The sequence below is a fragment of the Pleurodeles waltl genome, chromosome 6, assembly GCF_031143425.1.
Source record: "Pleurodeles waltl isolate 20211129_DDA chromosome 6, aPleWal1.hap1.20221129, whole genome shotgun sequence".
Taxonomy (NCBI): Eukaryota; Metazoa; Chordata; class Amphibia; order Caudata; family Salamandridae; genus Pleurodeles; species Pleurodeles waltl.
The window spans coordinates 643,868,123-643,884,220 of record NC_090445.1 but is presented as its reverse complement, the minus strand read 5'-3'; the positions used below and the strand labels follow the sequence as shown (position 1 = coordinate 643,884,220).

The 16,098-nt window shown below is 39.9% G+C and overlaps 1 protein-coding gene across 2 annotated transcripts in view; it reads right to left on the bottom strand.

Moving 5' to 3' along the window:
* Nucleotides 1-16,098, bottom strand: part of RAB44 (RAB44, member RAS oncogene family) — a 350,449-nt gene that overhangs the window by 149,725 nt on the left and 184,626 nt on the right. For both annotated transcript variants that reach the window (XM_069238986.1, XM_069238985.1), the window contains exon 7: nt 1,957-2,052. In XM_069238986.1, coding sequence (XP_069095087.1) covers nt 1,957-2,052 — 96 coding nt within the window. The remainder of the gene's footprint in view (nt 1-1,956; nt 2,053-16,098) is intronic.

Below are 16,098 nucleotides of genomic sequence, written 5' to 3'. Positions count from 1 at the left end.
GATGGCGGGAAGGGGGTCGGAATCCCCATGGCGGCGCTGCTTGCAGCGCCGCCATGGAGGATTCCTATGGCCAGGGGAAAACCGGCGGGAAACCGCTGGTTTCCCTTTTCTGACCGCAGCGGTACAGAATTGTGTTTTTAACTGTTTTTAACATGTTCTTAAGATACAAATTTAACTAGTTTTTATGATTTTAGCTTTTAAGTCCAGTGCATTTTAGCTAGTATTTATTCACCTTCAATGGCGTCATCCTATGGCATCATACTTGTTACGGCAATGGGGAGGGAGTAGTGAATCCTATCTTGTTTTAATGGGACAGAGGAGTTAGCTTAGACTTCTGGCTTGCGGACCTGTGCCCCATCACCTAGTGACTTTTACCCTACTTAGCTTGCTCTGTTTTAACACAATTATTTAATTATATGTTTCCAAGATGGCTGCATTGTTTCTAGTTAGGCCAATGTTTTAGTTTCACGTTTCACGTTGTAAGTGCCACTGTGCTAAGGTGTCAATTTCAAGCAAAAAAGATAAACAAACTGTAGGTTTACATTAGGTACTTTCCCTCTTCACACCTTTGAGGGAATTGTTTACAATAATTGCTGTTTCAAGCCTGTCATGTTATCTATTGTTTGGGAACAGTCCTACGTTAGGAGTCCAAGCAGATCTGTATAAATGCACCTCACTTAGACAGATAGTCAGAGGGATTCCGACCAGATGCCATTGCTGCTATCGATGCTGCATGTTGCCTTGATGCTGACCCAGACTTCATGTCCCCACTGAGTCTGAGCTAAGAGACTTCATTTCACGGTAACAAGGCTTGGGGGGACTCTTCTCTTGGACATGGCATTGTCAGATTAGGTTTAACACATCTAGCTCTCTTTTAGGTTAGAGTTTAGGTACATGACATTAGGGTATCATATCTAATGTCATTTTATGTTATTGCGAGATGGTGAGGGTTTTTGTATTAATGACTCTTGTCTTTACCATTCTGTTTCTTGTATCATTCATTATCCTAATCATTGCAGCCCATGCAACTTATTGTAGATTGCAGTTTTGTTAAATAAAACCTATAGAAACCTTACTGCATCTTCTTTGTTGCCTGTGTTTGATTGCGACATATTTTGGTAATGTGAGAAAGGGGTCATTTCTGTTCAACCACTACACTCCCTGAGATGTCACACTCTTGAGTCCATGCGTAAAGGCTGCCACAAATCACCTTTAACTGTTTAGGGTTTTGGTGAGGTGCTGCTTGTGAGCCAGGAGGGTTGGGACAACAGTTGTGACTTGTTGTAGGACTGGCATAGTCACCTACAAACACAAGTACTGTCATCCTTAAACCAGCAGTCTTGCCTAGAGCGAGAGTCAAACTATGACAAGCTCCTCCGTGCTGATTACAACCATGACTTTGTAACGTTCTTGTAAATCAGTGCTTCTGTAAGTCTATGCATTTCCATACCCATTAAGCAATTTAAAAATATGTTAGCACATAAGCTTGCTCATTTAAGAATGAGGCACACAAAAGCATTTCGATGGAAAACCAAAGAAGAAACAACAAACACCTCTTGTTTCTCCCAGTGGAAAGTCACATGACAAAATCTTGACACTCTTCAAACAAGGAGACCACAACAGCCTTCCAGTGAATCTGCAAAGAAAGAACTCACAAGATTCTGTCATGATATCCACAAAGAAGGGGCATGCAGCATCCTCTTCAAGTCACCTTAAAAGAGGATCCAAAACATTGTGCTCATCTAAATGAAAAGTAGACAGCCAGAAAGGAGCAGCATTGTATTGTATCTGCAACTCTGGAGTTGATGACAAGCTCACCCAAGGATCTGTATGGTCCCACTAAAAAACAATTTGTCTTAAGTTTAGGCAAACAATGAACATGTGATAAACAGTAATGCCATGCATAGTTTTGTTATGCTGTTCCTGCAAATCAAGAAATTTTACAAAACTTCTTACCTCATTTTGAACGACCACTAAGTGTTGGATGTCATTCTCTTTATGATCCAGTGTTTTCTTCATTTCTTTGCTTTGAAAGTTACTCCGGGCATCACTCTAAAAACAACATTTAGGAGACATAAGCTATTTAAAAGGCTTACCTCAGAGGTTATATTCTTATTTGACTTGGCACATACGAGCACATACCACAAACACACACACATGAGCTGGTGGTTGCCACTAAACTTCATTTCACACCCCAGATGGCTACAGACACTCTGATTCACATAGTTAAACAAACATTGGCTAAATCGATAGGTGTCCACTTTTCCACTTTTAAAAGTGATTGCCAAACCTTTGACTTTGCCAAAGCTAGTTTGCATCACAGGAAAAAAGCAAAATAGCATTTCTGAATCACTGCACCTGTGCGCACATATGTGGTTATTCTGGATTTTTTTTTACTATTTCTTTATAAAACATTCAGGGATCACAGCCCTTGCATCAAAACACATACACAGCATGGTTTGTTTTTTCTCTTATGAAAAAGAAAAACCATTCCAAGATAGTCACCAATGTGTGTACGAATACCTAATGATGCTCTGGTCACCATTCTGGCATTTTTTTAAAACATTACTATTTCACAAAGACTGACAGTCATTTTAGAATGGCAAATTAAAATACAAAAATTAGAGCTTTCCCTGAAGGGAAGGGGAGATGATTAACCTCAAGAGAGAGTTGGAGATGGGGGGTGTGAGGTGGAATGAGCCGATATGGGAGAGGAAAGCCATTCACTCCCCTGGTGTGCTAAAAGAAAAATGAAAAAGGTACTTCCCACATGTCAGCAGTGGAGGTACATAGCTTATTCAGTCTAAGGATGGCAAAGTGGGTAGGACAAAAGAAGAAGAGGGAGAAACCTACTTAACTAAGAGCAAGGCATTTATATAGACTTGAAAATCATCCAATCACAATCAAGGGACTGGTCCAAAGTGCACTCTGTATATTAAAATGGTCACAATATGTCTTCAACAACAGGCAGTTAAAGCTGTCTGTAGGAGAGGCCTAAAAACCTCATAATTGTGAGTAAATGTGATCCAGTGGCTGTGACATGTTTCTAACTTCCTCTGCGAGACTTGAATTGAGAAATTATGAAGAAACTGAGTGACCGGGCGTATCATGTCATCTTCCTGTTCTTCAAATGGGGGTGATGTGTGATGTCACTTGTATATGTTTTATTGCAGTAATTACTAAACCATATCTAGAAACACCACATGAGATACTAATAAAGAAAATATATTCATGAAACTACATAAAACCATCTAAACATTTATGTTTACTACAGACACATACACTACAATAGTGCTACAGCTGCAGTTCATCAGGACACTTAATTCATGGTATTCAAAAGCAGAAAATACACTTAGAATAATCAAATTACCAGGATTCATCAATCTCTATAAATAGGTATTGCACTACTAGCATGTTCCTCTCTAAAAGCATACTAATATTCTGTGGAAGGTGCAGTCTCTGCTTTTTGAGATCTTAATCACTTTAGCTGTTTGTTGGGTAACCAACCTATTGTATTCAATACAGATTTAGAGTAGGCTTTGAGTTTATCCATTGGTCATTATTCAGTGGTTTTCTTGTCCATTTCACTTCCCTGCTCTTAATGGCTTGCCTCCCTAGTCATGTTTTTATCCCAACCAAGGAACATGTATCCTTCCACTGCTAGGGTCACAATTTGTAGTGCTGGGCTATACTATTTTCTGTCCCTATCTGTGTAGTGAAATATGTGTTTTTGACCGCTGACTTTGTGTTGCACTACTTTGCATCTGGATTAGTTGTCCAGTGCTCACCAGTTGCAGATTAGATTTTGTATTCAGTTTAGCTGCCTATTGACTTTATCGTAGCATTAGACATTGCTATGTTAAAGCCGTCCGTGTTTTTCCACATTGTAAACTGTGCTTGTTTTTGTCTTCTTTCTCACCGAAAAGCTAGGACATATTATCACCAAACAGTTAGTCAGTCAGCACAATAAGAATGTACCAGACTGTTTTTTTGTTGTTGTGCAAGTAGGGAACGGTTTAGCCTTGAGAGAGACAATTTGGGAGACTGGCCAGTTCCAACCTGTTTCTTTCAAATCTGACCTACATTAGCCAGCATGTTTGAATATTTCTTTTTTATGGGAGGGGGTTTTCCAGAAAGTCCTTCTACGTTTTTTTAGGATATAAAAAGACTGCCGTGCTCAGTAACGGTGAAATTTCCGAGACCTCGGTCAAGATTGGACGTCAAATGCTTGACATCTGTCCCATGAGGGTGGACTTCTCTTTCTCGCAGTTGAACGGGGTCATCTTCTTGCTGGCATGAGAAAGATAAAGCATCTGAAAGGCCCTACATGATTAATTTTTACTTCATTCTTTGCTTTGCATTATCATAACTACATATATTTGCTGTATACACTGCAGTTGAGAATCATTTTGGTATATTTTCCTTTCATTGCTGTGACTATTTTTAAATGTGTGCTTTCGACCTACTAATCTCCTTTTTTAGTAACCTCGTCATGAAATAATAATAAATGTCTTCTTTGAACTGAGAAGTGCATTCCAGAGATTTTGTCAGCTCGGTCATTAGTGAAAGCAAAACATTTTGCCATAGGTTGTTAAAAAGAGGGGTTGGAGGTTGAGAGTGCACGATTTAAAAGTGTAAATATGTTTTTGTTCAGAGAGTTAAAGGAAGCACCGCAAACAATGTTTGAAAATGCATGTGAAATTAAAATGCCTTATGATGTATTGGCAAATGTTTTTTCTTGATTTTCAGGAATTTCTAAGTTTTGGGATGGATGCTTGGATAAAACAAAAGTGTTGAATGTTTTTACATGTTTAGAAAAGGTGCTTTTAGAACAGAATGATATCCCTTTTATTCTTGACAGGGGGGTTTGGATACTTTTGTCTGCTTATAGAAAAATGCATGAGAGATGTAAACAGTTGGAATATGAAAATAAGAAATGAAAAGGCAAGGCAGCCAAAATAAGTTATCATGAGATAAAGCTGAAATCTACCAAGCTGTTACAGGAGAATCTGACTTTTCACATTCCAGTAATGAGGAGGTGAAAAAAGGTAGGGGCCAGTGTGAGCTGCATGAGCAGAGTGTAGTTCGTGCGCAGGGTAGCCCACAGTTTTTGGCAGGAGTTGAGATGCATTCTTTAAAAGATTAGCAAGAAGTTGGCAATGTTACCAGTATATTTAGACAACTTTTGCAGAGTACGATGTGTACAATTAATTCAGGCAAGACACAGGTACTGTCGCAAAATGTGCAGGTTCTGGGTATTCAGTGGAATACAGTACATAAAGAGATGTTGCTATAGGTAAAACAAAATATTTTGGAGTTTGTTACTATTTGCATTAAGCAAGAGACACATAGTTTAATGAGATTGTTTGATTTTTGGAAACAGCATGACTCTCATATGAGTAAAATCTTAAAACTTTAGTACAAAGTAACCAGGAAAAAACATGAGTTTGAATGGAGTGAAGAGCAGCAGTGTGCTTTTGATTTGGCAAATTAAAGAATTCAACAGACTTTAGACTTGTGTACAGTGCAAGAGGGAGATATTGAGTTACATGCAACTGTTCAGGGACAATATGCAAATTGGAATATGTGGCAGAAACAGGGGAGGACGAGGGTGCCCCTAGGTTATTGGATTAGAAAACTACCTGACTCTGGGGAACGCTATACTCCTTTTGAAAAATAGCTTTTGGTTTGTTATTGGGCTCAAGGGGATACTGATCAAATGATACTACCCTCTGGTGCATGTCCTATACGATGAGATTTAGGTGAACTCATCACCCACTGCAGAATTGGTATTTCAGGTCTCAGAATTACGTTATGACGTCATAACGTAATTCTGAGACCTGAAATACCAATTGTGCAGTGGGTGATGAGTTCACCTAAATCTCATCGTATAGGACATGCACCAGAGGGTAGTATCATACACTGGATCTGGTACATACAAGACAGGGCTCGAGCAGGACCGGCAGGCACTGCAGCCCTACATGAAAAAGGTGTCACAAGCCATTGTACAGGATGAGGAGAGAGTGCAGGAGGTACCACAGGCAAAAGAGTCACCAGTGAAATGGAGTGTGCCATTTGAATTCTTGTCCCTGAGGACAAAGGCATGTTTGTTTTACTAATATTTCATTCAAATGCGTGAATACTAAAAGACATTGGAAAGCAGTGTCATACAATCCAGTTACTGAAAAGTTATTGTCTACCACAGGAGAAGGAAAAAGTAGCCAGTATACTCCTTTTAAAAAATAGCTTTTGGTCTGTTATTGGGCTCAAGGGGATACTGATCAAATGATACTACCCTCTGGTGAATGTCCTATACGATGAGATTTAGGTGAACTCATCACCCACTGCACAATTGGTATTTCAGGTCTCAGAATTACGTTATGACGTCATAACGTAATTCTGAGACCTGAAATACCAATTGTGCAGTGGGTGATGAGTTCACCTAAATCTCACCGTATAGGACATGCACCAGAGGGTAGTATCATACACTGGATCTGGTACATACAAGACAGGGCTCGAGCAGGACCGGCAGGCACTGCAGCCCTACATGAAAAAGGTGTCACAAGCCATTGTACAGGATGAGGAGAGAGTGCAGGAGGTACCACAGGCAAAAGAGTCACCAGTGAAATGGAGTGTGCCATTTGAATTCTTGTCCCCTGAGGACAGAAGGCATGTTTGTTTTACTAATATTTCATTCAAATGCGTGAATACTAAAATACATTGGAAAGCAGTGTCATACAATCCAGTTACTGAAAAGTTATTGTCCACCACAGGAGAAGGAAAAAGTAGCCAATATGCAGAATTGTACACTGTGTGTCAGGCTCTAAAGCAAGAGCTGCCTGGGACTTGTCATTTTTATACTGATTCTTGGTCCACTGCCTATGGATTAGCCATTTGTCTTCCCACATGCCATGCACTTAACTGGTTCATTCACTCAAAGGAGGTGTGTATCAAAGAATTGTGGCAGGAAATTTTGGAAATGTTAGAACAAAGTCATAGTTGCTCATTGTCCCATTGACTCATTAGAACGCTGGTTCAATTCCCTTGCAGACGTCAAAGACAAAAGTTCAGAGGCAGAAGTGTCAACCCAGAATTCTGACTTGGTGGGGATGGGTAAGTGGGCGCACCAGAAATGTGGACACCTGGGAGAAAAATCCACTTACAGGTGGGCGAGGATTAGAGGGATGTACATTCCCCTAGATTTGATAAAAACTGTGATTTTGCAATGTCCTATTTGTCAGCGCACATAACAGAGTTCTGTCCCACAAACAGTCAAAGATCAATTGGGGAGAGGAAAGTTACTAGGACTGATAGAAATGAAAGCTATTCTGTTAAATAGTGAAAAAGCTGATTTATTCATACAGATTGGAGACAGATTTGCCCAACTTGTCATAAAAGCAGTGTATGGAGGATTGGTGAGGAAGGGGACTGCACCAGCCCTTCTGACAGTGCTAGAAAAGGTAAGCTGTGATTCAGCAGATACCTTAGTGCTAAGGTGTGGGTTGAATCCCCATGGCCCTCCAGATCCTGCTGAAATCATAGCAAAGGGCCCCAAAAATGTCCTGCTGATTATAAAACAAGGAAAGGTAAACGGAGAGCACATTTCAGATGACAAATGTTATGTGCAAGAAAAATCATACTTGTTTCTTTTACAGATCTTACTACGACTTGCCACTGACCATGACTGTGCTGTGTGGTCTCCCTTCGGGCGTTTGCGTGTGGAGTCAGGGGGGAACTGCACCTCCAACTTGAACCTGATTGATATCCTTTGTGCAACGTTCCTGCTACTTTTAAAGTACAAAACCTATGGATCCATTTAGTGCTACTTGTGCTTCACAGATTCAAGTTCTGCATAGGATCAATGCAGAGTACTATGGATGTTCTGTCAATGTGTTTGATTACATTTGTCCACTGGAACTAACCCATGGCTTGTAATCATCTGATAACTGATGCAAGTTTCATTAAGCATGTTTAAGTTGCCAGTTGGCTGACTATTCTCGTATGGGAACACTTATATTCCAGTAAACCTTGCAGGTGAACCGTGTACCTCTACATGATTAAAACACATGATATTTTCATCAAATTCTACACCTACTTGCTATCTTAGAGACACTATTCAATCAGTTATTAACCCAATCAATATATATAAGCTTCAGTCTTTTCATTGTAGGTATGTCTGGTTTAAATGTTCATAAGATCAATACATTAATCGACTTCCATTGTACAATAGTGATTGCTTTTATCATTTCATTATGTTGCTGTGTACAATGCAAACCTGATTTGCTTATAATATTTTCTTTTTTTTTTAAATAAGAGAAAAGTACGAAGTCATTGATCAAAGGGTAGGAATGTAGTGCAATATGTGTTTTTGACCACTGACTTTGTGTTGCACTACTTTGTACCTGGACTAGCTGTCTAGTGTTCACCAATTGAAGATTACATTTTGTAATCAGCTTAGCTGCCGATTGACTTTATTGTAGCGTTAGACACTGCCATGTTAAAGGCTGCACATTGTAAACTGTGCTTGTTTTTGTATTCTTTCCCACTGAAGAGCTGGGACATATTATCGAGGAGGTAGGCGTCAGCAGGATAGGAATGTACCAGATTGATGTTTTTTAGTGAAAGCAGGGAACGGTTTGGCCTTCAGAGAGACAATTTGGGAGACTGGCCAGTTCCAACCTGTTTCTTTCAACACTGACCTACATTAGCCAGCATGTTTGAATATTTCTTTTTTATGGGAGGGTTTTCTTCCGGAAAGCCCTTCTCGGGTTCTTTAAGATCTAATAAGGTGGCCCTGCTTAGTAGCAGTGGAATTTCCAAGACCTCGGTCAGGATTAGACGTTGAATGCCTGACACATCTGTCCTGTGAGGGTGGATATCTCTTTCTTGCAGTTGAACGGGGTCATCTTCCTGCTGGCATGAGAAAGATGAAGAGGTTGGCAGGCCCTACGGTGATGAAGTTTTACTTTATTCTTTGCTTTGCATATTTATAACTACATATATTTGCGGTGTACATTGCAGTTGAGAATCGTTTTGGTATATTTTCCTTTCATTACTGTGCTATTTTTAAATGTGTGCTTTCAACTTACTAATCTCCTTTTTTAGGAACCTTGTGGTGAAATAATAATAAATGTCTTCTTTGAACTGAGAAGTGCATTCCAGAGATTTTTGTCAGCTCAGTCTTCCCACTCCCTCAAGCCTCTTACTGCTCAATCCCTTTGTGTGCTACCCACCACTGTATCAGCAGACAGCAATCTTCCAACATTCCAAGATTCCTGCCCATGTGTGTACAACAAGTCATCTTGGAATGATGTTTCTTTGGCTTTATGAAACAAGAATTGATAAAGACAATAGGTGTCAACAGGTGAAATCTACTGACCATGCCAATGCTTCTTCAACTAGTCATAGATATTATTTGAATTTACTGCAAGAGATATTGTGTTATATTGTCTTATAATATATTAATGGCCACAAAATTGGTTTACCAGTTAGTTGTACTGTGTAACAGTTATGCTAATTAAATAGTGGTATCAAATACTGTATCCTTGTCTAACAAAATATGGGCACAAAATATGCCCAAATGTTTTCATAATCCAACAACCATATCACACAAATTATCCCCAATATCTCATCTTTCGGCCAAGCAGTCGTACTATCCAGGACTGGAAGTTTGGAATGAAAAGGGGTATATATTTATAAATCTTTGAATGCTGAGGATGTTCAAGATCCTCAGCAATGGATCTCTCAGCTACTATGTGACTGGCAGGCTTTTTCCCAGTAATATTAAATATTGGATACTTATCCCCGGTGCGACCAACCGTGATAACCACATGCCATTTGAAAATTCTAAAACTTTAAATAAATTCCACTCAATTTCTCCTAACTAACAACTGTACCACTAAAACAGAAACAGAGGCCAGTTTCAATTCTGCATGTGTTAAGACTTATGGTTGCATGTGAAAGTCTCCCAATCTCACGATCAACCTCAAAGTACAATATCTAATGCACTAACTTCCTACTACATACCACTGTGCCTTACAGCAAGGTAGCATTCATTTTCCCCATCATGGCTCAAGGCACTGAATTCAACAATCATCTTCCACTGCTTGCATTCACCATACACTGCTTTTCAGTAATCTCTGTGGACAAGGTGTATGTCCAAATATTGTACAAAGAAATATCCAACATAAATCTAGCGGCTTATGTATTGCTTACAAAAACAAGGTCCCATTGAGTGTAGGTTTTCTGTTATTAATTGCAATGGAGCAATATTTTTGTAGATGATATTTAGGAATCAATTTTTGTGCCAGATAATATTATCTGTTTATTTGTGCTACTGATATCTTGTGTAGCACTTCCCTTACCCTGCAGTCAGTTCATTTGATGTATTCCTTTCCTTTTCTGGAGTAGGTATTAGTGTATCTGAAACCATGATATTTAATCAGAATGTCAAGGCTTTAATATCGACCTACCAAAATATTGTAACCAAAATATTTACTACTGTATTATAGGTAACAATATAATGGTAAGTTTACATTTCCTATTTTTAACTATCTAATCGGTGAGGCTGGAGATTTCCTTTGACGATTAGAACCTATTGCACATCTAGAACCCACTGCATTCTTCAGCAGTAAGAAATATACACATTGAGGAGCTTATGAAACAGTTAATTACAAAGATAGGAAATGCTTTATCTAGATGTTTCTTGGCAGTATGTATGTATCATCAGGGTGCACAGATGTAAGGTTGAGAAAAGTTAATCAATACTCACTTTTATATACTAGCCATCATAATATATCAGTAGATGATATTCTGGCGATAGTATTTTGGCACGTGGATCCTTTTGTCCTCAATATATAGATATACAGCCATCACTAAGGGACCACTATTACTTGTGGAGGAATGCCTATCCAAATTTTCCCTTCTTGTGGAATGCTCCTTAAAAATTCTACATAGTGTCACTTAAGGCCAGGCTTGCTGTAAATTTCAAATTTGTCCACTATCCACAATGCTCCAATCTTGAATCGATCACGTTCTCACAGCCTGTAACTTTCTGACCAATAGTTAAAAGCTTAAGTACACTGTGAAGGAACACTACATCAGCAAAAAAGCTGATCTTAGCAGAGTTGAAATGGTCTAGCATATACAACTGAGAAAGTGTAACCGGCTGTGCCGCAAAGTCTCTTAAACATGAATGCGAAAGGATGGTCACATTTCTTGTGGTCACATTTCTGTATAATGCGAAGAGATGTTTTTATTTAAATAATGTACTGCAATACATATGAACAAAGTTCTCAGTTGAATGCAGCGTTTTAAATAAGCTGCATATAATCATTTGTTTGAAATAGTGTTATCCATGTAATCGGCGGCAGAGAAGGGACTCGTAATCCCCAGGGCGGCGCTGCCAGCTGCCCTGGCAGATTAGGACCGCCAGCACCGCCAGCCCCTCCAATGGAGGAAAACTGGCAGTGCTGGAGGTCCGACTGCGACTCAACTGCCAGGGTCATAATGTTGCTGTCGGACCACCACATTGGCAGCGGTCTGACCACCACCGCAGCCCTGACGGTCTTAAGACTGCCAGGATCATAATGAAGCCCAAAATGCCCCCAGGAAAATTGGAAAAAGAAGTCCAGTACTTTGGACATCTCATTGAAAAGGGAGTGAGAAAGGCATCACAAGAGAGAATCTCAGCCATACTGAAAATGAGTCCGCAACTACGCAGAGAGAAGTCAGGATGTTTTGGAGAATGGTGGGCTACTGTAGACAGTGGATACCCAACTTCTCCCTAGTGGCTAAGCCTTTACAGAGGCTGACACACAAGGATGTGTCTGATGTGGCACAATGAGATAATTATTGCCTTGTCATATTCCTAGAGCTGAGAGAATGTCTCTGTCATGCCCCAGCTGTAGGGATGCCCAATTCTAATAAATCTTTTGAACTTTTCTGCAGTGAGAGGGAGGGCTGTGCTCTCTCAGTGCTCACTCAAATGCATGGAAATGCTAAGACACCAGTGGTGTATTTTTCAGCCACATTGGATCCTGTTGCTTTCTGCTTTACCTGGCTGTCTAAAATCTGTAGCAGCAATTAGTACATACATTGAGAGGTGTGAGAATATTGTTATGGGTCACCCAATAACTTTATACATGTCCCATTCAGTTGAGATTTTGCTAACCAGGACACAATATTTGACTAGCAGCAAACTTACTAAGTAGAAGCAGATAGTGTTGGCCACCGGGAATGTTGTGGAATTTTGCTCCTCTGTTGCAAATATTGAATCAGGAAAATGCTGAAAACTGTGAATGGGATCTTGATTGTCTCGATGCCACTATGCACCAAGCTGAGACCAGACATCCGAGATAAACCACTACCGGAACCTGATTATGTCCTTCATGTTGACGATTCATGTTTAAGAGATGACAGAAGAAGTCTGAGAGCAGCATACGCTGTATGGTTGAAGCTTTCTGGAGTGGTTGAAGCTTTCTGACTTCAAGGAGCATTCTCAGCTCAAGTTGCTGAACTGGTTGCTCTTAGTAGGGCATGTTGTGTCTCTGACAAATTGAAAGTGACATTCTTGACTTCTAGTCAGTACGGCTTTGGTGTTGTCTGTGTCTTTGGATAACTATGGTCTCAGAGGGGATTTATGACATCTTCTGGATCTCCAATCCAGAATAGAGAACACGTGAGAAACCTCCTCGATGCAGTACATTTGCCTGAGCAAGTTGCAGTGGTCAAGTGCCCTGCACACCACTCTGGAGATCATCATGTGACTTTGGACAATAGATACACCGATGAGGTTGCTAAATACTCTGCTTATAATGACTGTTCATTTAATGCCGAATTCACATACGAACGAATGAATGAGACTAACCTTAGCCTCTTATTGACAAAAGTTGATACTTGGATGAAGTTAAAAGGCTTCAATAGGGAGTGTCTGAGGAAGAACAGCAGAGTTGGGTCAGGTTGTGTTAAAAGAGGTGATGACATTTCGGTTTCAATGGATGGATGACCAGTATTGCCAGATGGCCTGTTACCTTCTATGGCTAGATATTTCCATGGTCTAGCCCATATGGAATGCTATGGTGAGACTGTTTAGGCAGACCTGGTTCAGTCCAAGATTTAGGTTGATGGCTCAAGCGTTGTGTCACAATGTTTTGTGTGTCAACAGACCAATAAAGTCACACTGAGTTACATAGAAGGTCAGGAGGGCCTTTTAACAGAATACTGATGGATTTCCTTGAGATGCCCATGTGCAATGGAATGAGGTATGTTTGGGTCATTGCATGCATTTTTTCCCGATGGGTAAAAGCGTACCCAACTAGGCGAAATGATAGCCTCACTGTAGCTAAACTGCTGTTGAGGGAACTCATCCCAGATGTGGTATACCAAACTCTTTGGAATTAGATTGAGGATCACATTTTAATAATGAGGACCTAAAATTGTTGTGTGCAGCATTGCAGATGGACCAGCGTTTGCATTGCAGCTATAGACCAAAGGCTTCTCGTCTTGTGGAGCAAGTGAATGGTACCCTGAACTCTAGATTGGTGAAAGTGTGTGCTTGCACATCATTAACATGTTCTGATGCTTTACCTTTGATGTCAATGAGTCTTTGGAGTGTACCTGATCGAAAGATTGGATTGTCCCCCTATAAAATCAAAACAGGGAGGGTGATGAGACTGCCTGTGAATGCACTTGTGAACATTACTGATGACATGGTCCTAGATTATTGCAAAGGACTATCTGATGTAGTGTATTCTCTGTCTCATCAGGTTGTATTCGCTACAACTCCTCCGAATGAAAAGCAGTGTCATGGCATCAATCCCGGTGATTGGGTCTTGGTGAAGAAACACGTCAGAAAAATGTGTCTGGAGCCTTGTTGGTGTGGGCCATAGTAGATGATCCTGGTTACCACAACTGCTGTGAAGTGTGGAGGTCTCCCCAATTGGATCTGTGCTTCGCATACTCTCAGAGTCAAGTGTCTCCTCGATATGACAGTCCCTGTTACAGAAGAGCCAGTTGTACAAGAAAGACAACAGGAGCAAGTTAGCCAAGCTGTTGGGGACCAAACTGTGCCTGAAACAGCACTTAGTTGTGCAGAAGGGGGCCTTGCATATGTCACAACTAAGACCAAAACAGAGAACAATTAACTTTGTCCTTGGTGAATGAGTGGGACTCAGAACAAGTCCCCGGAAAAGAGACTAGTGCTGGGAGGAAGCAAGTGGAAGCTGGAGACATTGACCCAGAAGACAAGAATGGGGAAAAGTGAGTGTATCTAGAGAATGAGTGTCACTAACACTTGGTGAAGAAATAGAAAGTTCAGACCTGAGCAAAAGTGAAGATGAAAGTGTGGCACTGAGAAGGTCAGGAAGAACAAAAGTGCCCTGTCACAAGTATTCTTCTCCCAAGCTGACCTACTTTGCAAATGACAGAGTCACAGATAAAGAGTTCTGGGAAGATCAACATGTTGGTTCGGATGGACTGTCATAGACTGAACTTAGTGGTTAAATTGCACATAAAATTTTCTTTATCATCGATGAGCTTAGTTTGTGTAGAAGTTAAAGACATTTACATTTACTAGGATAGGGAACTTTATCACATATTTTTGTAATATTAATAATAGTGTTGCTATAAGGAGTGTTTTTCCTATACGTCCTGTAGAGAAGTTATCCCCTAGTGTTATCCCAAAAACTATTTGTCCTCAAGGTAAAGGTAATTATATGTTAGATGAGAAAGCATTAGACTTAGATGAGTCTAGAGGTGATTTTCTTCAGCAAAGTTATATTTAAAATTGTTATATGAATACACTGGTACGATGAATGCAAGGGAGTGTTATGTTTGTACACCGTTACTTGCTTCAGTGTCAGAAGGTATTGCACATCATCATATCCTGTTAACCTATGGTATTTCTTGCAATTTGTTGTTAAGCATATTTTACAGTGAGGGAAGTTTCCAATATTATTTTTCAAATTATGACCATGTGTTGCCAGAAGTTCCTTTGTTTAAGCATCTGATTAAGAATCCATATTTTAAAAGAGCAGAACTTGCATGGAAATATTTCTTTCCACAGAAACCATTAGACACTGCATATGCCTATAGGCACAATTTAACCTGTTCACTGACTGTCATTGAGAAGACATTTTGTAATTTAGTTGAGGAACGAAAGGAAGGAATTAAAAGCCAAATCTTAAACAAATAAAGATCTTAAGTTACAACATCAATGGAAAAAGATGGAGACAGAAGATCAAGTGCAAGGGGCTTCACTAGCTTTAACCTTAGATTGGTAACACAAAGGGAGGTTGTGCATACATATTGAACAGAGTTTTATAGATCCATGTTCATAGGGGAGAGCGACTGTGTGCATGTTTTTGATGTCAGAGGAAAGAGTGAATTCTTTTAAGATGGAAAGGCTCCTGTAACCCTCTGAAGTGTATTTTATCTGTGGACAAAATGCATATTTTAAGTTGCCAAAAGGATGGCATGGTAGGTGTTATCTAGCGATAGTATTTCCAAAGATCTATCATGTGCAACATCTTGAAGAGCCTGTATGGGAGACGAAGCATAGAACTAAGAAAGGAGCCACTGCATCAAACAGTGGGAGATATTTTTTAAACATAGATTTTATCAGTGGGAGTGATTCTGAATGACAAAGATTAGAAAGTTGTCTACAATAGTGGATAAAATGGCTATTAGTACAGCAAATTTGTTGTTGATAATAAGTGCAGAGATGGTAGTGATAAGGTCAGTCATTTTGCAAAATCGCCTTGCACTAGTTTGTTGCTTGCAAAAGAGGACGGAGTCTATCAGATTTTGAAAGTTCCCCAAGATTTTACTTGTATTCTGGATAAGAGTAAGGATTTCCAGAAGTATATCTAGAATATTTCAGTGTTGCCGAAGGATTTGAAAGAGTTGGAAATGACAAGCGCATGCAAAGCTATTGGAGGTGGATTTTCGGCGTTAGGCAGAAGGTTTGGTAACTTGGGAAGTGGACTTGTAGGTTTTGTATTAAGGCTTTATGGGTTATTTTAATAGTGGTAGTAGTCTTGTGGATTGGATACAAAATTTTCCAGAGTCAAAGATTCAAAGGGGTCAGAAAAGGAAAAG